Source organism: Gopherus evgoodei, chromosome 17, assembly GCF_007399415.2.
Source record: "Gopherus evgoodei ecotype Sinaloan lineage chromosome 17, rGopEvg1_v1.p, whole genome shotgun sequence".
In the NCBI taxonomy this organism is placed as follows: domain Eukaryota; kingdom Metazoa; phylum Chordata; order Testudines; family Testudinidae; genus Gopherus; species Gopherus evgoodei.
Genome location: NC_044338.1, coordinates 12,390,614 through 12,414,863, shown reverse-complemented (window position 1 = coordinate 12,414,863; position 24,250 = coordinate 12,390,614). Strand labels below are relative to the sequence as shown.

Below are 24,250 nucleotides of genomic sequence, written 5' to 3'. Positions count from 1 at the left end.
TGGAGGTCTGTGTTATTTAACAGTGCTAATTACTAAGGGAACGAGCCACCGTCCATTGAAGTTAGGGGGGAGGCTTTCTGTTGACTTAAATGGGCTTTGGAACAGGCCCTAATGCTGGGCCAATCCAAGTTGGTGGCCTTCCGAGCCATTGTTAAGACTGTCAGGTTCCCCCGCTCCCTTCCCCCATGTCAGATGTCCTAGAGTCCTGCGGTTGGCTGGGGTTACTTGCACTGTATCAAATACAAGGTGACCCTGTAGAGAGGCAGCTAGACAAAGATTGCACGGTTCTGTAAGATTACCCGCAACCATGGTCTGGCCTCATTACAGTAAATCATTGATCAGGCTGTTGATCGCAACTGTCTGAAGTGCTGTTTCACAGAACTGTAGGACCTTGGCTTTCAACCTGTGGTCTGCAGACCCCTGGGGGAGGGGCAGACTAGGTCTAAGACTTCCCAAGGTCTGCATCTCCTTTCAAAATCGGTTGGGGGTCCGCACATGGAAACAGGTTGGAAACCATTGTTGTAGGACAGTTGGTGCAGGAGAGGTGGCTTTCATTGGAATTTTCCAACATCCTATAGACACATAGTTAACTAGTAAACCCCTCCCTTGCACAGGAAAAACAGGGAATCGCAGAGATGTAGGGCTGGAGGGGACCTCAAGGTTACATCTGCCCCATACTTAGGTAGGATTAAGTATACTTAGACAATCCCTGCCAGCTGTCTGTCTAACCCATTTTTAAGAAACCTCCAATGACAGGGATTCCACAACCTCCCTAGGTAACCTGTTCCAGTGCTTACCTAAACTATCCTTACCGTTAGAAAGCTTTTCCTAACATGACAGGTGATTATCATTTCTGAGAGAGCACTGGTTTGGCAACAGCAGCCTCCTGAGTTCTCTCAGCTTTAACAGTTTCATTCCCAAGCCTTGCTGAATAATTAATAGCAGCAAGTGCCCCATCAAATTCACATCTGTCTTTCTGCCCACATATGAGTTACATTTGATTAGTGTGTGGTACTTGTTAAATGACTGAACATAAGAATGGCCATACTGGGTCAGACCAAAGGTCCATCCAGCCCAGTATCCTGTCTACTGACCGTGGCCAACGTCAAGTGTCCCAGAGGGAGTGAACCTAACAGGTAATGATCAAGTGGTCTCTCTCCCGCCATCCATCTCCACGATCTGATGAACAGAGGCTAGGGACACACCATTCCTTACCCATTCTGGCTAATAGCCATTAATGGACTTGAATTTATTTAGTTCTCTTTTAAACCCTGTTATAGTCCTAGCCTTCACAACCTCCTCAGGCAAGGAGTTCCACAGGTTGACTGCGCTGTGTGAAGAACTACTTCCTTTTGTTTGTTTTAAACTTGCTGCCCATTAATTTAATTTGGTGGCCCCTAGTTTCCTATATTATGGGAACAAGTAAGTAACTTTTCCTTTTTCACTTTGTCCACACCACTCATTATTTTATATACACCTCTATCACATCCCATCTTAGTCTCCTCTTTTCCAAGCTGAAAAGTCCTAGCCTCTTTAATCTCTCCTCATATGGGACCCGTTCTAAATCCCTAATGTTGTAGTTGCCCTTCTAATGCCAGTATATCTTTTTTCAGAAGAAGAGACCATATCTGTACGCAGTATTCAAGATGTGGGCGTACCATAGATTTATATAAGGGCAATAAGATATTCTCCATCTTATTCTCTATCCCTTTTTTAATGATTCCTAACATCCTGTTTGCTTTTTTTGACTATCGCTGCACACTGCGTGGACGTCTTCGGAGAACTATCCATGATGACTCCGAGATGTCTTTCCTGATTAGTTGTAGCTAAATTAGCCCCCATCATATTGTATGTACAGTTGGGGTTATTTTTTCCAATGTGCATTACTTTACGTTTATGCACGTTAAATTTCATTTGCCATTTTGTTGCCCAATCATGTAGTTTTCTGAGATCTTTTTGAAGTTCTTCACAGTCTGCTTTGGTCTTAACTATCTTGAGCAGTTTAGTATCGTCTGCAGACTTTGCCACCTCATTGTTTACCCCTTTCTCCAGATCATTTATGAATAAGTTGAATAGGATTGGTCCTAGGACTGACCTTTGAGGAACACCACTAGTTACCTCTCTCCATTCTGAAAATTTACCATTTATTCCTACCCTTTGTTCCCTGTCTTTTAACCAGCTCTCAATGCATGAAAGCATCTTCCCTCTTATGCCGTGACAACTTAATTTACATAAGAGCCTTTGGTGAGGGACCTTGTCAAAGGCTTTCTGGAAATCTAAGTACACAATGTCCACTGGATCCCCTTTGTCCACATGTTTGTTGACCCCTTCAAAGAACTGTAATAGATTAGTAGGACATGATGTCCCTTTACAGAAATCATGTTGACTTTTGCCCAACAATTTATGTTCTTCCACATGTCTGACGATTTTATTCTTTACTATTGTTTCAACTAATTTGCCCGGTACTGATGTTAGACTTACTGGTCTGTAATTGCCAGGATCGCCTCTAGAGCCCTTTTTAAATATTGGCGTTACATTAGCTATCTTCCAGTCGCTGGGTACAGAAGCCGATTTAAAGGACAGGTTATAAACCATAGTTAATAGTTCCACAATTTCACATTTGAATTCTTTCAGAACTCTTGGGTGAATGCCATCTGGTCCCAGTGACTTGTTACTGTTAACTTTATCAATTAATTCCAAAACCACCTCTCCTTACACTTCAGTCTGTGACAATTCCTCAGATTTGGGCATCTCCCTAACATCCTTAGCCGTGAAGACTGAAGCAAAGAATTCATTTAGTTTCTCTGCAATTACTTTATCATCTTTAAGTAAGTGCTCCTTTTGTATCTCGATCATCCAGGGGCCCTACTGGTTGTTTAGCAGGCTTCCTGCTTCTGATGTACTTAAAGAACATTTTGTTACTGCCTTTTGAGTTTTGTGGAGGTGTTTGTCTGAGGTATCCGCTAAACTGTAAAACCACGAACAGTCACTGTGCAAGGGACAGTATTGCAGTGTGAGGTGTCCCAAAGTCAAATAATATACACGGAGTCTCATTAAAATCTCTAACCACCAGTACATATTATTCAAATGTACCTACTGAAGCTTAAACACACAGTCATTTAGTAATAGCACTTACTTTGCATGATCAATCTCTTGCTAAAAAATCTCCATGAAGATTTAATATAAAAAAGAAAATAAGATTGAAAAACTATTGGATGTATTTAAAAACAAAAACACAACAACGCATCACTCCAGTTCTCCTCCGCTAGCTCGACCTTTCAACTCAGGTATTGCTACACTCCGATCCCCAGCCCAACTAAATACCTCTGAAGTTACTTTAACCGGAACATCAAGAAAGATTTCAAAAGCTTTTAAGGTCTTTTTCATTTTTGTTTTAAGTCATGAGCCAAGGAACAAGTAATGTTCTAACACACTGCTAGAGATGGCATCCATACTGGAACCCTGGCTCTAAATCCTTTGGGGCTCAAGCAGCTTAGGGTATGTCTACACAGCAAAGAATAATGCATGGCTGGCCCAGGCTTGTGGGGCTGTTTCATTGCTGTGTAGACTTCCAGGCTTGGGCTGGAGCCTGAGCTCTGGGACTTCCCAGGGTCCTGGAGCCCAGGCTCTGGCTAAGCCTGAGTTGGCTGGCACAGGCCAGTCACAGGTGTCTAGTTGCTGTGTAGACATACCCTTAAATTCAGATTTGATTTTGGGCTCAAAACCCATCTTTCTACTGGAACATAAAAGAAGCCTTGGATCCAACCCCTCAACTAACTTGGGAGAATTTGGATCTGTATCTAAAATGTCCTAGTTCCCGTGTTTCTAATTAGTTTGTTAGACACACACACTTTGATGCCCACAGATTTAATGCTGGTGAAAGATCAATGTCCCTGAGAATGAAATCTATTTCTCTACAGAATGGGTACAGCAAAGACAATGCGAGTGCAAGGCTGCATCACCAACCTGACCTAGAGGGACCCCCTGTGGGGGTTAGGGGGCAACCCATTCTCATGCAGTCCCCGCTGAGACTGCCAAAGGGAAGGCTTCCAGTTACCGTGGTAGCGATAGTGACGTGGATGCCTGTTCATTAGGAATTGGATGTCAAGCGCCAGCTTGCTTCAGCAGGTCCACAGATGCCCAACGGTAATGACTTTCAGCAACTGCCAGCCTGTGCTGCATTTGCACTGACAGCTCAAAAGGTGAAAGGCTCTGGCTCCTGTTACCCAGGTGGTCTCCCAAATGCAGATGGTGGCCATCAGTGCTGAAAGTCTGAGAACATCTCACTTCAAAGCAAAGGATTCAAGTGTAGGTTGCTTAGAGAAGCTAGTTGCATTCTACCTGACCGATTAGCAGTAAGCAGATGGGGGTATGGGCATTAATACCCTTTCATCTATGCTTTAACAAGCACCTTCTCATTTCAGCAGTGTATCCCAGGCACACTTTGCTCTTGTGGCTCAGCTGTTAAATGCATTCTTGACCTACTCACTCAGTAAAGCATCCTTCATTAAAACTGCTTGTAGAAATTGTTTGGCTCACCCACTGCTCAGCTGCCCCCAGGAATAATCCTATCCATAGAAACCAAACTTATTAGTCCAAAGATCATTTAAACGGCAGCCTCTTTTAGTCTGACCCCATTGACCCAACCTTCTGCAGTGACCTTTGATCCTGGGCCGGTGCATATAAGAAGTTGTCCACTTAAACAATCTAAAATTTGTAAAATGCTTCAAACCCTCTTTATCTATCATGGGAGAACAGGCCTGAATTGTATGTTTGAACCTTTTAGGGCTGAAAGTCTGTTTACTAGTGAAGCACAAGCCTCTTTAGCGCCTGGTAAAAACACCTAGCAAAAGCAGGGCTATTGACGAGGCCGTTACATCAGAGATTACATTACCCAAGTTTCTTCTATTCAGAACACAGTTCTCCTGCTGCTAGTACGCCTGAAAAACAAGTACAAGGGCTTAAGCAACCTGCTGTATCAAACTCCTCTAGCCTGCTGTGCTGGCCTTTTGGCTGGATTACCAAGGGGAGGCTACAGAAAGATGATGTTTCTTAACCCAGAAATCCCAGTGTGCGTTCAAAGATTATGCAAGTGCAGAGCCGTGCAAAGTGCTGCAGATTTGATTTACAGCCGCTAGCTAGGCCCCAGCTAATCTCCTGCACCCAAACTTGTTAAGCTCTGGATCTGGTGCAGTGTCTACAATGGGCAGAACTCAATCCCCATCTGTTAGGCTGGGGCTGCTGTAAGATACAGAAGCCATGTGAAGTGAAGCAGGAAGAGGGGAATGGTATATAAGAAGACTCCTTTATGTAGCTAGCTGATCCATTGTGGGTTTTCCCTTGGACTGCTTTAATATGAAAAGGATGCAGAATTTACTCCAGTCACCTGCAGAGTAATCTGGAGTTTACAGTTAAGTGGAACGGTGGCCACTGGGAGCCACGATCGGCCGGTTTGTTTACCTGCCGCATCTGTAGGTCCGGCCGATCGTGGCTCTCAGTGGCCACGGTTTGCTGCTCCAGGCCAACAGGAGCTGCTGGAAGCAGTGGCCATTACATCCCTCGGCCCGCACCGCTTCCAGCAGCTCCCATTGGCCTGGAGTGGCGAACCACGGCCAGTGGGAGCCGCGATGCGCCAAACCTGCAGATGCAGCAGGTACACAAACCAGCCCGGCCCGCGTGGGGTTTTCCCCGCAAAAGTGGCAGAACAAGTTTGGGAACCACTGGTCTAGTATTAGCCAAATGAAGGAGTCTGTTTAAGGTGGTCTTCTGAAGTGCACAATGAGGGTATTCTGCCTTCCTTTGGAAAAACTGAAGGGAGGGCCATGTTTGAGAGAGGATGTGGAAATAACTGGTTTGTTTGGTTAGGCCAACTTCTTAGCAGGTTCCTTGGCTCCAATCCTGCAAGTCCTCTATTCTGCTGTCCCTTTCAACTTCCAACCTGCAGTGCATGGGAGACTTGTGGGATCAGGTAGTTCTTGAGCAAACTTTGTTTTCACTCAGAACAGAGCGATGGCAAACCAGAAACCAGGAAGGCGATAACCATGTATAAGCTTTCCTCTGAGGATTGCAAAGTGCGCCACAACGTGAATTATTGCCTTGAAAGAATAGAGAAGCCATCTTACCTCCAATTTGAAGATGGGGAAATGGAAGCGGAGAGATGGGCTTATCCAAGGTCACATACCGAACTAGTGGTAGAAATGGAGGCAGAATCAGTGATCAAGATTTTCCAGCAGTGACTAGTGATTTTTGGGGTACTCAAGTGGGGAACACCTGAAGGAGGCCTGGCTTTCAGAAGGTTGCAGCTCAGCAAGTTAGGCCTCCAAAATCAATACTCACTTGAGAATATTGGCCAAGATATCAGGATGCTGGGTTCTGCCACTCCAATCTGAATGCAATAGAACCTGCTTTAAGTTCCTGGGGACTCCTTGGAATTGAAAGGAAAAAGCAGGGAGCTGGGAAGAAACCTTTTTTTCTTTTTTTTGGTGGCGCTACCATATACCAGGTCTAAAAGACTAAGACTTGTTTGAAAATAGATGGGGGGGTGTGTGTCTGGTACAGTACATGATAATTAGGTCCCGGGGAAGTCAAGGCCCTAAGCAATTTGTGGGCCAAGGAATGTTTGCCTCTTGCACTGCAGTGAAATGAGCCATAAGCAGCCCCTGGAAACCTGTTCAATTTGGGTATGTCTACACTGCAATGAGATATCCACAGAGAGCCCTGCCAAGTCCAAAAAGGAGACAATGTGTTAACCACTGGATTCTCCTGACCTTTCCCCATCAACAGATACTGGTGTCACTTCTATCCTATTTGCCTCTTTCCATTACCCAGCCCTGCCTACACTACAGAAATAACCATGTTGTACATGTCTAGCAATGCTTCAACTTAGGTAACTAAGACAGTTAATTTTTATTCTGTCCATGCAGGCAAGGGAAAAACAAGTTTAAACTTGGTTATCTGTGTAGAGGAGACAGGCCTTTAACCTCCTGTTTGCTCTCAGTGACTATTGAATGGTGCCTCATAGAAGCGCTGTCTTACCCTAACGTTCTCGCTGTCCATACTACTCACAGCTGTTACTGCAAAATGAGGTTTCCCCTCCTATCAATTCCTCCCCACCCTCCTCCCTAGGCAGCCCAATGCTTCCTCATCTGTCCGGTGTGGCTCACTTCCTCTGCCAGACAAGCCCTTTGAAAATCTGAGTTTAGTTCTTAGCCCGTTCCCAGAGCCCAGAATTACTGGTCAGATTCAACACAAGTGGTTGCTCCCTCCAGTTTTAAAGGAAACTTGACGCATTGAGAGTCTGGTGTGAAGCTATAACACCTCTTCCCATCCCACCTTCCTCTTATTTAAATTGACCTCCCCCCACATCCCCTAACCACACTTTCACAAATTGTGAAAAAAAACCCACGTATTAAATGGACTTTAAAGACAGTCCGAGTTTAATCTTTTCCCCTCATTCTACAGACATGCTGCTCCGATCCCAGTCAGAGAGATTCAGAAAGTGCTGCAGGTTGTCCTAGATAGAAACTTCAGAAGAAAGGGGAAGCCTTTGTGATAAATGCCCCAGGCCCATTTGAAAGCAGTTGCCTGAACTTCGTGACCCAGCAGGACTGAGTAGCTGGAGTGGGGAAGAGATTAGTTACTTAGGCTGCCTGCCTGCGAATTTCAGAGTTAGATTTGGATATTGGCAGCATTCAGCCAGGCCATCTCCTCAGCTAAGCAGGATTGGGTCGAGGGAGGCAGGCTTCCAAAGTAAATTGGTCATCTGTGGTGCTGCAGGAAGTGGCATTGATGATTCCAGATCAAGGAGGGGCATTTTCTCCTTGGAGTCAGAACTTTATCTGAAGCCCCAGGGTAGACTCTGATTGCTGTGCAGGTGCCACCTCAGCTTTTGGACAAGATCCTGATCTCTAGGGACTATTTGAGGTATTTAATCCAGGTTTTAAATTCTGACTAACCAATTTCACCCTGTGCTTTGGGCTGTCCTTAAGGTACAGGACGGGGGAAGCCAAGTTGCGTTTCTAGCTCTGCCACTGACTGCTTGTGGGACTTTGGGCATAGCTCACGTGGCTTTTGAAATTTGGGCATAATCTTGGGGAAGTCAGCTTGACTCATCTAGGACTTGAAGTCAATAAATGCTCTAGTTGCTCACTGCCTGTAAGGTGAAAAAAGAAAAGCCAGCCACAGATGTCTCTAATTGGGCACCCACCGTTAATTGACATTTGAGGTTTGGGCATCTCTTCTGTGCTTCCATTTCTCCCTCTGTAAAATAGGGATGACACTTGCCCACATTGTAGGGGTGCTTGGAGGGCCCAGAGGAGGCCTTCAGCTCTGGCTTTGAGGGAAGTTACAGATGTAAAGAAGAATCACTGCATTCATTTTTCATAAATATACTTTTAGTAAATCAATATAAACTGAACACAAGCATCTAGAGCTTGAACGTGGAGAAAGACCTGAAATTTCCTTCTTGCCTACATTTTGTAAAAAGGAATCGGTTAAGTTGGGGGTGTATCCAAAATACTTACCCACTCCAGAATCCTTGGCCTGGCCCTGTGCATAATGTGTGCGTTTGGGGCGGGGTGGAAGAGGGCGTAGGCAGGACAGCAGTTATGGTAGATTCCGCAACAGGGAGTTCTCAGTCATCACAACATTGTGGGGAGAAAGGGGGCTCCTGGGACAGTGCAAGAAAGGAACTTCCCTTATGTTTTTAGCACCGGAATAGTAACTGTACTCTCCCTAGTCCTCTGAGTTAGCCCGTGGGACAGGAAGCTGAATAGAGAGGTGGCAATCATTTGTTTAGGAGCCCTGGGCAATCATGCATAGGCCAGTTTGGAAACTGATTTATTCATGAATATTTGTGAACTACCATGAGACTGGATGCAAGGCTCTATAGAGTGCCTAGTAGAGCATTCAATTTCCTCCACAATCCTGTTATGTGATACTGAGGGTGCAAAACAGCTGTTGCGTTTCAGTAGTGGATAAGTGGTACTTGTATAATAAATTAGTCCGTTACTTGCTTTGGGACACACCTAGACGTAAGATGCTATAGCTTAATATTTTATAAGGTCAGATCATCTAGTCCGACTTCCTGTAAAACACAAAACCATAGGACTGCTCTCAGCTAATTCCTGTTTGAACTAGAGCAGATCTTTTACAAACACATCCAGTCGTGATTTAAAAATTGCCAGTGATGGAGAACCCACCACAATCACTAGTAACTTGTTCCAGTGATTCAATACCCCACTGCTAAAACTCATGCCTTGTTTCCCAGTCTGAATGTGTCTAGCTTCAACTTCCAGCCATTGGACTGTGCTACACCAAGTGGGGTGATGTTTTTAGTAAGGCCTGCCCCAACTTTCTAGTGCACAAATTTTGCACTAAACTTTCCATCTTGATGAAGAGTTTGCGTCACTAGCTCTGTTCCGTCATGGACGCGTCAATTCGACATTTGCGTGCGTTAAGCGGTCCAACCTTTCTTAGTGACATCCCACCAAATGGCATCCTCCGTGTGCCATGACCTCACGTGTATAGTGTGTCCGATGTCACGCTGTGCCAAAAGCGCCATTTTGTTCTACATGTTTGGAATCATCCTGTGGCCTGGAACCAGCCCACAGGCTGCCAGTTAGTCCACATGTTTTGTAAATTTTGGAGCATGCAGTATATGCATTGCCTAAATAGGTGGAACACCACTGGGTGCTTTGGTCTGCTAGATTGAAGAGTCCATTATCAACTCTGTGTAGGTACTTCGATCAAGTCACCATTTAATCTTCTCTTTGTTAAACTAAATACATGGAACTCGAGCCCATCACTAAAAGGCATGTTCTTCAATCGTCCTTATGGCTCTTTGAACTCTCTCCAATTTATGAACTGAGGACACCAGAACTGGACACAGTATTCCAGTAGCGGTCACTCCATAGCAAATGCAGAAGTATTATAACCTCCCCACTCCATATTCCTGTTTATACAACCTGTGATCACATTAGCCTTTCTAGGCACAGTGTCGCAGCTGGAGCTCACATTCAGCGGAGGATTCCCCAAGTCCCTTTCGGGGTCACTGCTGCCTAGGATAGAGGCCCCAGTACTAAGTGTGGCTGACGTTTTTCATTCCTGGCTGTACGACTTTAAATTTGTTTGCTAATGTTGCACTGCATTAATACACCGCGAGTGTTCTCTTGCGATGGGTAAGAAGATGGTGCTCACAAAGCCACCTTTAACCTAATGAGACTCTAGAAAAGGTCAGTCAGCAGCTGGCCCTTCTGTGTGGATAATTGCTGTCAATATAAAATAACTGAAGTTACTCCACTAGTGTCCTGCCGAACCATCAGCCAGTACACTGCAAAATAGTCACTCGAACCCGTGATAAACATAAGAGCTATAGAATGAACAATGGAGGTTAGTAGTAAACGTCGCACTTGCATAGTGCTTTTCAGCCAAGGCTCCTAAAACCCTTCACAGACCTTAATGGCAATGACTGTCAGCACCCATGGGGAGGTAGGTGAAGTGTACTATCCCATTTTACAGATGGGAAATGGGAGCACAGAGAGGTTAGTGACTTGTCAGGTTGCATGGCAGGTCAGTGGCAGAGTTAAGAATACTACAGCCCCCAGCACTGTGCTTTAGCTACTAGATCACACTCACCTCTTTCTAAACAGGTGATGTGAATATTCTGTCTTCCTCTTATGGCGACATACTCAGACACACAGACTTGAAGGTCAGAAGGAACCATCATGATTATCTTCTAGTCTGATCTCCTGCACATCGCAGGCCACAGGACCTCACCCACCCACTCCTATAAAAGACCCCTAACCTGTGGCTGAGTTACTGACGTCCTCAAATCATGGTTTAAAGACTTCAAGTTACAGAGACTCAACCATTCATGCTAGTTTAAACCTACAAGTGATCCGTGCCCCTATACTGCAGAGGAAGGCAAAAACTCCCAGGTCTCTGCCAATGGGAACCAGGGGGAACATTCCTTCCCAACCCCAAATATGGTGATCAGTTAGGCCTAGGACACGTGGGCAAGACCCACCAGCCAGACACCTGGGAAAGAATTCTCTGTAGTAACTCAGAGCTCTCCCCATCTAGTGTCATCGGCCATTGGAGATATTTGCTGCTAGCAGTCACCGGTCAGCCACCTGCCCATTGTAGGCAGGCTCATCACATCATACCCGCCATAAACTTTTCAAGCACAATCCTGAAGCCAGTGAGGTTCTTTGCCCCCACTGCTCCCCTTGGAGGTTTTAACTCCCGTTGACTTCAGTGGGAGCCGAGTTAGGGAGTTACACAAGGGCTGAGTTGAACCAATGAGGAGTCAGATTCACGATTCTAGGGAGGTTCGATACTCAAAGCCTGAGTATAGGCCACCAAATGATCACTTGTGGATAATAATAAAGCTTTAGAAATCAGTTTGTGCAACTAACTGATTGCATGAGTCTGTTGTAGCAGCTCACACTGAAGAGCCCAGACTCTATAGTCTAGACATAGATGGGAAGCATTTGCCCGGAAGGCTCGATTTCTTATGGAGGTCTTAAATTTCACAGCCGAGCTTGGGTGAGATGCTGTTTAGTTCAGTTTGACAGACAAACACACACACTCAGAGCAGGTAGGTTGAATTGACCCACGCAGATCCATAAAGAGACTGGTGAGCCCTGAAAGACAAAATGTTTTAATTCTCCTGTGCTGTCAGGTATTCCCCTAGCCAGCAGGATTACAGGAGATGACTAATCTAATGCAGCCAGGTAATAAGAGGCTAGCAGCTTGTTTCCACTGCATAAATTTCCTTTGCAGAGTTGTTACTGAAATCTCAGCTGACCTGGTGAGGTTGTGCGACATCAGCCAGCTCCCTTCCAGGATCAGCTGTGGCATTCAGATGTTTGAAGTTGTATTCGTCAGATGTTTTAAGTACAAATAGAAACTGAAAATATTAAGCTCATCCAGTATTTAGCCAAGCCCCTGAATGGAAGTTGGCTTTAATCAATTTTTACTTCTTCCTTGTAACAAACATTTTAAAGGAATAACAAAAACAAAGCCCTCTTAAACAGCCTCCAGGGAACTAGCCAGCATTGCCAAGGAATGGGAGACCTGTTAGATCGGACTTCTCTGACCAGTCTGTCAGATATTTCTTGTCAACAGTGGAACTCATTGCTTTTCCTGTTTGCCCCCCGCCCCCTCCAAGAGCGAGCGTGTGCGCGCGCGTGCTCGTTCATTCCCAGCCACATAGTTAGCCTGCCGCAGATCTATGCTCTACGTGTTTAGTGAGAAAGACGGCTCAGGGATTCATGGGATTTAGCATCCCTCTCTTCCAAACTGGTAGTTCGAGCCCAGCCCAGGGCATTGGTGATGTGAAATAATCACTAACAATGGATAAATCATCCTGGGAAGTGAGGATATTTTTCTGCTTTGGAGGAGTCCCTGTCCCCTTCTCTCTCTCCCCACAGTAGAATCAGATTCTTCAATTACCTGAGGTGTGGGATAGTGTAGTGGCCTGCTAGACATGGGGACCTGAAAGCACTTATTCCTTGTGAATGGGATTTTCAAAGGAGCAGCCTCTAAACTCTCATAGGCACGTTGAAAATCACAACCTGCCAGGGTAGTACGATGGTAACTAAACATAAGCGATTATTTACCTACAATATGACGAGGCCATCAGATTTTAGTTACTAGTTAGGCAGGTAAAGGAGAGAGTGGCTGTGACTAAAGTATTACAGGATTTCAGAGGTACCTGTTCACAATGTCCAAGGCTCAGCTTCCCTTTTTTGCACTGCAAAATGAATTGCGGCTGCACGTCCCGAGGACTTGCCCCTCTGACTATCCAGCGTGTAGAGTGGTATGTGGTGCTATGTTGTGGGCCCTCCTACGGAGCCATGTAGAACGCATGGTATCAGAGTGCCATGAGAAGTACAACTTCATTACTGCCTGGGGCCTCCGTGACAGACTGCCAGAACCCATGTTAGAGTTAACTCCAGTAAGTGCTTAGCATGAGCATAGGTTCTTTTTATTGTGTTTTAATATGTTTTCTCTGTAGTGCTATTTACCATAAAAATAAAAGTAGGTTTGCATAGGAAGTGCTGTGCGGGGTGGGGGGGTACCTTTTGTCTGTAGCAATTACTGTTAATGGTCTCTGAAGAGAGACTGCCTGGGCTGAGACTAACACAGTGAAGGATGAGCACTGTGCACCTGGAAATACCCCAGTCAGAAGGGAAAGAGACTTGGGTCTCTACCCAAGAAGGGCAACGGCTGGAAGCCGAAGAGAGGGTGCCCTTGATGGATCACTGAGGGGGAAATAGAGATGTCATTGCTCTGAAATGTGACGGCATCCACAACATGGAAGTATTTCTGTGGATCACTGAGGCACGCTGTGTATGACAAAGAACCCATAAGTCTCGTGCCACAATGGACAGATTGTGGAGTGGCCTGAACAGTTTGTTCCAAACATACATAAGGCTAAAGCAAATATAGATCCACCATTGACTTAGCCACATTGCCAATTGAATCAGCTGCCTTCATACCTTGAATCAAAATTACAACCTATTGAATCAGATGCATCTTCTACTAACCCTCCCACTCTATTAAGTTTCTGGCCTGACTTGACTTGTTCAAACCAACCAATCGTCCATTTCAATAAGTGTTCTTGGAACAGTGTGATCACCCACCGTGATAAATCAAATCATAGACAAACCCTCAGGCTTGAACAAAACAGATCAGCTTTGTGAGAATTGCTTTCTGTGTGGCATAACACAGAGCTGATCATGGCAAGTGCTAACTCTAAGGGACAGATTGTCTCGCAAGGTCGCCAATGTGGCCAAAGCAGTAAGCCTAAATTATTGAAAATAAATATAGCACAGGCTGTCTCTGTAAGAGAACATAACATTTTATATTTACTATACACAGCACCTTTCTTCAGAGGATCTCTAAGTTTTCCTGATATACGATGATAGGGAAGGAAGCAGTATTAAAACCTGGGCAGTTAGAGCAGGAGACTAGAAATGCATCTGTTGACAGGTCCCATTACCAATGTGCCTATCACTGGAGCAGATGAAGATACACAAACCTTTTGCTTCTAGTTTGAATCCTGACTGGGTCAGTAGGGACCCTCTCGTGACTGTGCGGGTGGCATATGTGAAGCAAGTTGGATAGTTTCAGTCAAGATCCCACCTCAACAGGTGTCCCAAATGACAAAGTAGCATAACTGGTAGTCAGAGAAGCCAAGATTACGATGGGACATGGAGACTGAACTGCCCTCTCCTAGGGGTATTCACTTCACACCAGTGATGAGGCTGACAGGCAGAGCTGCATAAGGGAAGCTTGGCCTTGGTCTGACCACAAGGTTCAACCATCCAGCACCTTTATGACAGCAATTGAAAGCCACACTTTAAAGAGTAGCTCAGCAGACACACAAACACCAATGTACTCGAGCATGTGAGCACAATGGCTGCAGCCCAAAGAGGAGCAGTCCTAGTACCAAAGGAAGCCAACTAACATTTGCCTTGGGCTGAAGTGCTAGGCACGGTGTTTTACAAGCAGTAGGTTCTGGAGTCTAAACCCGCATCATGGATGGGTTATAGCGATAACTGATGGCTGTAGTGTATACAGCCAGTACCTGTAATGTCTTGCTATTCTGAAAGCAGTACTGTAAATTTACATCAGAAATGGTGACAAGCAGAGGGTGGTTAAAGGACAAATAAGAGAATTTTAAAAAAAAAAAAAAGTGCCCCAAACAGGAAAAAACCTGCCCTTTGATACCTTTCATGTGCATCAAATTCACTAAAAATGAGACCGCAGGTAACTTCTGTATACTAACGAAGGAGTGTATTATTATAAAGATACTGCTCATGTACAGCATGGTCGGGATACGTCCTCTATACCCGTGTGCATTTTTCTCTCATCAGAATATAGTTTCATTCTAATCTTTGTAAGGATACGTTCTCAAGTGCTTTCCATTAGGAGATGGCAAAGATGCTACCAGTCACCTTTTCATTGTCTGCAGTTCGAGTTAATGATCATTAGTCTTCTCCCTCGGCACAGCTTCCACTGCTTAGTGTCAGAGACAAGAGTTAAAGCAAAAACACTTAGAAGTTTGTGCTGCTGTCTGCCCTGTGAGAGGGTTTCAGTGCCTTGTGTCTCATTCTCAGGATAAAGACTCCGCTGAGGAGAAGCGGCATCAAACAAACCTTTTACAGTGACAAGTTGCAGACGGCCATTCTGCCGCCATGCTGCATTTTCCACGCACGACACTATTCTTCCCCAGACAGCATGCGTGGCCACGCACAGGTTGCCATTCTAACCATCACTTACGTGACTAAGTGATGGCGTGAATTGCAGAAGGCATGATGTCTCGGTTTCACATGGCACTTGAGGACACCATTATTCTCTATACAGCCTCGTGTATGTCAGGGCTGCTCAAGTGTGTGATCTTCTTCTTCCGTGCTGCAGCCTACAGAGCAGGGGGTCTTAATTTATTTACCATTGGGGACCACATTCACACAATGCATATATTACCTGTATGGCCCTGAGCCCGTCACATGGGCCGCACCTGCGTGCTGGTTGGGCTGTGGGTTGAGAACCATTGCTACAGCGGCTGAGCCATAATGCAGCTGAAACTAACAAAAGATTCTTCTTTAACTCCAGCAACAGTGGTCTTTTGTGAGTGGGGTAAGAAGTCCTTAGTCCCATCCCTCCCATAGTTCCTGTTGGTGATACAACCACTGGGGGACAGAATAAAGGTGGCAGAGGGAGTCCGCAGCAGAAACTGAACCATCTAAGTCAGGGGTTCTCAAACTGGGGGTCAGGACCCCTGAGGGGATCACGAGGTTATTACATGGGGGGGGTCGCAAGCGGTCAACTTCCACCCCAAACCCTGCTTTGCCTCCAGCATTTATAATGGTGTTAAATTTATTAACAAGTGTGTTTAATTTATTAGGGGGGTTCCACTCTGAGGCTTGCTACGTGAAAGGGGTCACCAGGAAAAAAGTTTGGGACTCACTGATCTAAGTGGCATAATCAAGATCTGAGAGAATGGGGTATAACTTTTTTTGGCTGCCACTTGCTCAGGAATATCTGCTCACATGGGGCTTTGCGTCTCCTTGAGCAAAGCAACCATGCCAACTTATGGCAATAAAAGCTCTTACAGCATCTCTTCCCTTTCTCCAGCTTGGATTCTTTGGGCTCCCAGCCCCTATTCCTAAAAGCCCTTGTCATTCACAAAGCAGTGAAATATTTAACCCCTATTCCAAATACAACGACCAGAGAGCTCACTCCTTATTCTCACTGGATGAATCGCTATTACCTTCAGTGGGACTGCTTGTGAAAGTTTTCAGCACTCTCTTTCTGGGGTGCAAGGCCTGCTTTATGCTGGAGTTGTGCTATGTTCAAAATGGGCGATAAATAATCCCAGCAAATAACAGGCTGCGGAAAGCCAGACATCTTGATTGCCTGTAGGTGGTCTGTTGGCTCTCCGTTCCAGCTTCCACTCTTGCTCTCCTTGTGGTCCAGGGAGGCCGGGCATCCATCTAGAGTAAGAAACAGACCAGCAAAGGAGGACTGAAATGTCACTGTGTTGCCCTTTCAGATCTCATTTAGGAACCTTCATTAGTGCTACATGTCTGGGCTTAGGCCTAATTAAGTTGCTTGCAATGGTGTACATGGCTAGGAGCCAGGAGAAAAGGTCAGGTCGAGTCGAGGGGGCAGCTAATCAAATTGCTGTGTGAAGCAGCATATGGTTTTCAGCAGTCTCCGGTGGTGTCCCAAACGGCTCAGCTCTGGCTCCTCCTTAAAGTAAGGAACAGTGCAGACAAGGAGAGAACACATGAAATCAGCTTGTTTATAGCAGGCAGCCCTTTAGTGGACAGGAGATTGTGTTTATGATACACACGCACTTCAGAACACTCACACTGCGGTCATTGACCGCACCGTTGCCTTCATTGGTTTCAAGGGAAGCATGCTAGTTAGGCAAATACTTGAGCTTGGTAATTGTTCCATTTCACTTGGCCAGAAGGATAGCAATGCACACAGATGATTGCCTGGTTCTAGAGCGGGGTAGGGGAACTCAAGACAGTGAATGTTCCTTACAAGGGGGGTGAAATACTCTGTACAGCCTTCTACCTTGTCCTTGCTGTTCTCTGTATTGCAACAGGCGTCACTGAATACTAAATGTTCCCTTTCACTTCTCAGTGTATAGAGTTGAAATGGATGAGTTCCCGTGGAAGACTGAACTTTCAGGAAGTCAACGGCATAAAGGCACAAATAGCATCAAGAATATCTAGAATTCTTCCTGTTAACTTTGGAAGTGCACCCCCAAAGGCGTTGCTGCCCAAAAGGACCTATTCACCTATGTCACAATGAAATGTTTTAGTGGAGTTTAGCCAGGGCTGTAGGAGTTTGCAGCCTTCTGCTCAGTGAGATATTGGGGTTTCAACCAACTGATTAGTCAAGTAGCTTTCTAAACGCCACAGTCCCCATTGAGAGACTTAGGTAAGGAACAGACTATATAAAATATTATGGAGGAAGTACATTTTTGCTTAAAGGAGGAAGGGTTTAATAGGTTCTTCCACACCACTCAAGAAACTCTAGTGTAGTGTTCCCCTGCACGTGCATCATATTGCAAGGGGGCACGCTAACTTGTGCTGCCTGTGAATTAAAGCATTATATTCTTTATCACCAGCAGACCAAGGTACCCCAATGTCTCATTGAATAGAAAGGCCCTAACTTCTGCAGCCCTCAGTATCACATCCCGGGCCAAGGAAAGTAAAGGTAACTGAGATGGGCTCATTTAAAGTCATGGTTTTGAGAGTAAACGGAACTAGAGTGGATGCAGTTACTAGTTCTTCTACCAAAGGGAGTTCCAAACTGCCTTTCAGTGTTCAGGGAACGTCTAACCTGCCAATAAAAGATTGGTTAGTTAACTCGGGTTCAAATAACAGTAAGGACACGGAAGCTTAGGTTCAATCCCAGCTTCTCCTGAAGGCTCTCTCTCAAGTGGAGTTCAACAGAGCTGCTGTATATTCACTGCTATTTTTCACACGTTAGATATTGCAAGTTCAGAACACTTTTTTGCACAGTGTAGACCCCTTGAGTCATTGTTCATAGTCTAAAAATGCCAGGGTAAGGGTTTACATTTCAATTTACACAGCAGGTCATGAACAGAGGCCTTAGGTAATTAAAGACAAAATGTGAAGCTGGCCACACCAGCAATGTCAATGGTAAATTCGAAAAAACTGTTCTTTAGCTCAGAGATGAATGTCAGAGCCATATGCACAGTGGGTTGATTTGGCACTATCATTGTGGCAGATGTGCCAACTTAGCTAATATTTCTCAAGTGATTAACACTGATAGAACTCCCTCAGCCTCCTAATTCATTAGTGTTAAGGCCTCAGCTACTGATACAGCTAGATCCTTGCAGCACTTTAAAAGCAATGTTGATCTTTGTAACTCCAATCTGGCAGAGATGCTTATCAGCATCCACAGGAGCATCATGAGACTAATGTATCTACCTAAGGTTTTTCTATAGCGTTCATCACCATAGTAAAAAAAGATTAATAGTAGTTATTGTCCATAAACCACTGGAAGTACTAAATTGGAGTCAGGACATCTAGCTTTCAGATCTGTCTCTACCATGCCGTTGCTCTGTGCCTCAGTTTCCCCACCTGTAAAACACAGCAAAGCTTATTCCCTTTGACGAAGTGCTCTGCAATGTACAGATGAGTGACAATTTTCATGCTTGGCACTTAAGCGAGAATTCCTGTTTTTCTGCTCAAATGCTTCATAGTCTTTCCATTTTTGTCATTTTAAATGCAGTTGAACATTCACCTCCAGGACCTTGCAAGGGACTTCCAGAAGAAAGCTTCCTTAGGCTTGTAATTGAAACAGGAGGCAGCAACAATCTTCAAATACATTGGTTTTGGCTGCCATCCATCTTTAAGCCTGCACACAAAATCGGATTAAAAAATCCAGGCCTGACAGAGAGGGGTTGCCAGCAGTTATGTATTCTGTTTGAATGAGTCATTGCACCGTCTCTCACAAAGCAGTGATGCTTATTAGCAAAATGATGAGTGTCCACATTAACCGTTTGTCTGTCATTGTGTTTCTCTGCAGCTTGAAAGCTATCCTGGTGGGGACGCCTCCGAACAACACAGTAGATCTCTCTGGCATCCCTCTGACACTCAAGGATTTGGACCGCATCATCTCATACCTCCAGCACAGCTCAGAGCACATTGACAATGTGGAGCTGTGCTTCACGGAGCTGACTGACGAGATGTTCCTTCAACTTCTGCCCATCCTCAGTGCCCTGCCTCACCTCACCACTCTCTCCCTGAATGGCAACAGACTCACCAAAGCAATCCTTCGGGACCTGACAGAAACACTGAAGGACCCCAAGAAGTTCTCCAGCGTGACGTGGATTGATCTGGGCAACAACGTGGATATCTTTTCTTTGCCGCAGCCCTTTTTGGTCAGCCTCAAGAAACGATGTCCCAAGCAAGGCAACTTGCCAACCATTCTGGAGTTCGGGGAGGGCCAGATGAGTGACTTGGAAAGCCAAGAGGGCCTGGCGGAGAGTCAAGAGGATCTGTGCTTAGCCGACGAAGATGAAAACCAACCTGACAAGATCAACAATGCAGGCACCAGACGGCGGATGACAGAGAGAACAATTGAAGTTGGGACGCCGACAAATAAATGTGACTCTGAGCAGGAACCTGCTTGTGAGGCAGCTCAGACATGATGTTCAGCTGTGTGTCAGGTGGCTGGATACTTTGAAAAGAGACACTTTAAAACTGACACCTCACCTATGAAGGTTCTTATTAAGTGTTGATTTACATGTTCAGATGTCTACACAATCAATGCTTTGAGACTTTAGACTGTTGCCTCAGTTTCCGCTCATCATATGAATGTCAACCCATTTTGTTTCATAGAGAACATAAAAATGTGATCAAGTTGTATACTTACCTTTTATAAAGCTGGCCCCGTATTTTTAAACATTAGCAATGAGCTGTGCTTTCTCTCTCTCAAAAAAAAAAAATCTATATCGCCAAGGTATTGCAATGCCAGTTCCTTAAATAGCACAAAAGGAGAAGAAAACAGCAAACAGAATTTGCAGGAGAGGTCTCTGTTTTGAGACAAGATCATTCTTACTGAATCTAGCAAAATCTTGGTTTTAAAGTTTTCTCTCTTGTAAACTATGGGTAAATGGCTGCCACCCTAAGGAAGACTCTTGCAGAGACCAAATTAAACCTATCCCCACTCTGAATTCAAACCACACTGAAGAGTAGCATCCTTGGTCAATGACAAAACAACCGGGGAATATTTCCCTGCACCAGCCAGTAAGGATGAAATTCACCTCCTGTGCAGAGGGGTCAGCACAAGGAGAACGTGCTCCGTAGGACCTGTTTTAATTGGCGTATAGTTGTTGGGCTGGGCATATGTACAGGGCTGAATTTCCACTGCAAATTCTTGCTCCTTACCACCACCCTTTGGAATCTAGAAAGGCTGTGTCACTCTCTGGCCTCACAGGAGTTGGAGCAGCAAGATGTCCAGTCCTGAGAGCACATTTGGTGCTAGAGTTTGGCTATCACTCCCCCTACTGTAAATAACTCCATTGCTTTCAGTGAAGTTACTTGGAGTTTACCTCCCTGTAACAGAGCAGAAGTTGGGACCATCTGCAAAGTTTGAATTTGAGGATTTGGTTCAGGCCCATCTCTAATACATGTAAAAGGGACAGAGCTGTTACTAACAAATATTTATTACAATATGGAATGTTTATAGAAGAAAAATGGACACACATTTTCCTGGGGAAATTTTTTAATACACTGCCATTCCGGGGTGGACAGGCACAAGCCAACTGAAGACCCGTAAGGCCTGTGCCGGTCTTCTAAGTTACTTGACTGTTCCTACTCCCAACGACCAGAAGTGCTTTGTTTCTGATATTTTTAGAAGAGAAACAGTTTTGAATTTCTGACAGCAAATGGAGATGGGACCTGCACTGCTGGCTTTGCACCTGGATCCTGTCTTCCCCAAAGTTCGGGGGGGGGGGTGGAGCTGAAATTTGCCGGGAGACCCATCTTTCTAGAGCATTTCAGTACATTTAAAGGACCAAACCTGATTTCCCGGCATGAAATGTAGCTATTTGGCTTTCTGTTTGTGTCCTGTTCTTTGAATAGCTTTACAGCATCATCTCCTTGGCTCCGGTGTGAGCAACAACTCTTTTGGCTTCATCTACAGGTACAGATACATTGAGAGAATTTTCTAACTTCCCTTTGGCACTAGCCCCATAACATTGCTACACTCCCAATCCGCTTCCCTTCCACATGCAAGAAAATACCTTATAAGAGATTCTGCTACTTGTTTAAATACAGCTGGCAAAATTCATTCTGTTTTGCATGTATCTAACATTGTTTTTCTAACTGCTCATTCTTTTCACAAGGCATAAAAACTTTGCAGTGAATAAACTTTTTCTGTTTGCAGTAAAGGATCTATCCATAATCAAAATAAAATGACAAGTGTTTAATAGAGACCTTGTCTTGAGTTTCCATTTATTACAGGCTTCACCCTGCTGGGACCACAGTTCACAGCAGCAAAGCCCAGGATATCTGCCTCACTGGAAAAATCTTTCCCCTTTCAAGATACATGGGTAGGTGCTTTATGAATGCATATCACAGATACTACAGTATTTCTCCACTAAACAAATGGTAGGCACATACCTCACTTAACAATAATACTTCTGGGTTGATTCTGCTCTCTCATATGGGGTTTATACTGTTGTAAATCTATTGACACCTGCGTAAGAACACAACTGGACTCTTTGCATTGCCTGCCCATTGGCAAAGCGCCACATCTCGTTTGAACCTGAAATGAGAATACGTCTCTGAGATACAGAGAAGCACATTCATCGTCACGGGAGTTGCACTTATGTCACTGCTGCATTTGGCCCAGAGTTGTGCTTACTTCGCAAGACCACCAGGCTGCTGCTGCCGCCGCCAACACGGGAAGGTTCATCAAGCGTTAGCGAATACTGACCCAACCCACTGGCCCCAACACTGGCGAAAACCTTCCTTGTGACAGTGGCAGGTTGCGGGCGTTAAATGTCTACAACATTCCAGGCCCTGTACGAGCGAGGGAAGGGTTTCTGTCAATCCCCTGAAGACAGGGCTTCCCCAGGCAGCAAGATTTTTAGTCCTAACGTTAAAGGCAGAGAAAGCAGTGCCAGTAAGAGGCATGCAAGACTCCCCTAGCATGATTTCAGAAGTGCTCATGGCCCCGAGCCCCTTGTGAGGCTACCAGTGCAGTTTTTCGCTGTGGTTTGTGCAGTCACTTGCCTGTTTTGATTCTACAGCCTAGACACTTTCATTCTAAAAGGATAAATAATATGCGTATGCAGCCTTTATGCAACTGAACAACAACAGAGTATAAACTGGTGCAAAACCAGCCCAGAACTTGGAGGCAGCCCAGGAAATGTGAACTGCCCATTCACCCTACTGCGTTAACTCTGAACCATAACACTAACAGCGTAGGAGCCATGTTTTCGGGACATTTACATGAGCAATATACCGTAGGTACACGTGCACGTGGAGCTGGGATTCCCAGCTCAAGGAGACACACTTGTGCTGGCTAAACACACTGAGACTAGAGTACAGCTGTGGCAGTGCAAGCAGGGGGACGGGCTAGCCAGCCTGCCTGTGTCTTTATGGTCTCGGACAGGTACAATCTCAGGGACCACTAGCTCGAGCAGGTTTCCTCAAGCTGGGCTGCACCACCCCCAACCCCGCCCATTACTACAATGCTGTGCCAACGAGATCGTTGTGCACACACAAACAGCATTGCTCCTTGACATACCGTGCACACCAGAGCAATCTTACTTACAAGAACGCTGGTTTCCACATAAGGGCCATAGTACCTCCTTGATCTTTGTGCACATCGCCCCTTGTTACTGGCAGAGGATTTGATGGGGAGCGAGGCTACTGTATAGCCCTGTGTTCACAGGCTTGATCACAACTGAACTGGCATTTGGCTCCCTCCCAGCCAAGATTCAGCAAGCTCAGCTGACGACAGAAACTCTCCAGGGCAGTGATACTTGGCTCTAGCACTCTGCCGACACACAGCACTATGTGGACAATAAATGCATGCTAGGTGCCAGCAAACAAAATAGCTGTATTTGCAGCCACGGTAGTATGTCTATTTGCACCTCACTTACACTGAGGTATAGCCAGAGGTGCACCACCGTAACACCAGGATTTGGCATGGGTTTCAGGGGCCATTTCGTCTGAGCTCGCCCATTTCACTCTAACGGCATAGAGGGCAGCGTTCCAACTGACTTACACCCCGGAGAGATCAGGGCCAGCACAATTGGGTGTGGTGTTCTTTTAGAACCCAAAACAGAATCCTAGCCTTTTGCAGTCAACAAGTCCTGTTTACATTGGCTGTGCTGTACTTGCCGTTCTTGAAATGGAGCTGGTGTATCAGGACTCAGCAGGTCTGCTTGTAAAGCGTTGCAACACAGAGCTTTGAGCAAACACACACTAATTATAACAATCCTAGGAACAAACACCTACAGAGTAAGCCTGCCACCCAGGTAAACTTTCTTACTTTCCATATCACAGTGAACAGGCGCTGGGTTATCTGTCCATGCAGCCTTTTACAATTCAGATTGCTTGCATGGTATTACACTTCTGCCTTCAAGGGGACAATAGCATCTTTGTACAGCATATAATGAAGCTTCCAGGACGTATCACATATATCGCTGAGTCAGTCCTCCTTTCTCTAGGACAGAACCCAAACATATTTGCAAGGGAAAACAGCAGAAGAAAATCTGTGCAAGGAAATACAGTGAGGCAGGCAGGGCCGGCTCCAGGCACCAGCACAGCAAGCAGGTGCTTGGGGTGGCCAATGGAAAGGGGAGGCACGTCCGGGTCTTCGGCGGCAGGTCCATCAATCTCTCTGAGGGAAGGGCCTGCTGCCGACTTGCTGTTGAAGATTAGAATGAAGTGACGGCAGTAGAGCTGCCGGTGAAGTGCCACCGATAGGGCGGCAAAAATGCTGGAGTTGGCCCTGGAGGCAGGGCTTGTTTCTAAGCTGTAAGGCTGGGGGTTAGAAGAGACGGGTACTACCTTGAGCAAGTCACTGCTCCGTGCCTCAGTTTCACCCTCTGTGAAATGAGGGTGCAACCAGCTCTTTCACAATGGTAGGCTAGGCTCAGGGTAAAATTTTCAGAAGCGCCTAACTTAGGGCCTGTCCACACTACCAAGGCTGCACCACTATAGCTGTAGCT

The 24,250-nt window shown here is 45.5% G+C and overlaps 1 protein-coding gene and 1 long non-coding RNA gene across 3 annotated transcripts in view; one reads left to right on the top strand and one right to left on the bottom strand.

Annotated features, from left to right (window-relative positions):
* Positions 1–21,499, top strand: part of LRRC75A (leucine rich repeat containing 75A) — a 167,861-nt gene extending 146,362 nt beyond the window's left edge. The window contains exon 4 of the mRNA XM_030536450.1: positions 19,087–21,499. Coding sequence (XP_030392310.1) covers positions 19,087–19,711 — 625 coding nt within the window. The 3' untranslated portion in view covers positions 19,712–21,499. The remainder of the gene's footprint in view (positions 1–19,086) is intronic.
* LOC115636406 overlaps positions 1–24,250 on the bottom strand; it is a 71,358-nt gene that overhangs the window by 14,432 nt on the left and 32,676 nt on the right. The window contains exon 1 of one of the 2 annotated variants that reach the window (XR_003996915.1): positions 22,846–22,976. The exons of the other annotated variant lie outside the window; for it this stretch is intronic. This is a non-coding gene — a long non-coding RNA (uncharacterized LOC115636406). Of the gene's footprint in view, positions 1–22,845; positions 22,977–24,250 lie in introns of those variants that run through there. 2 annotated transcript variants of the gene reach the window in all.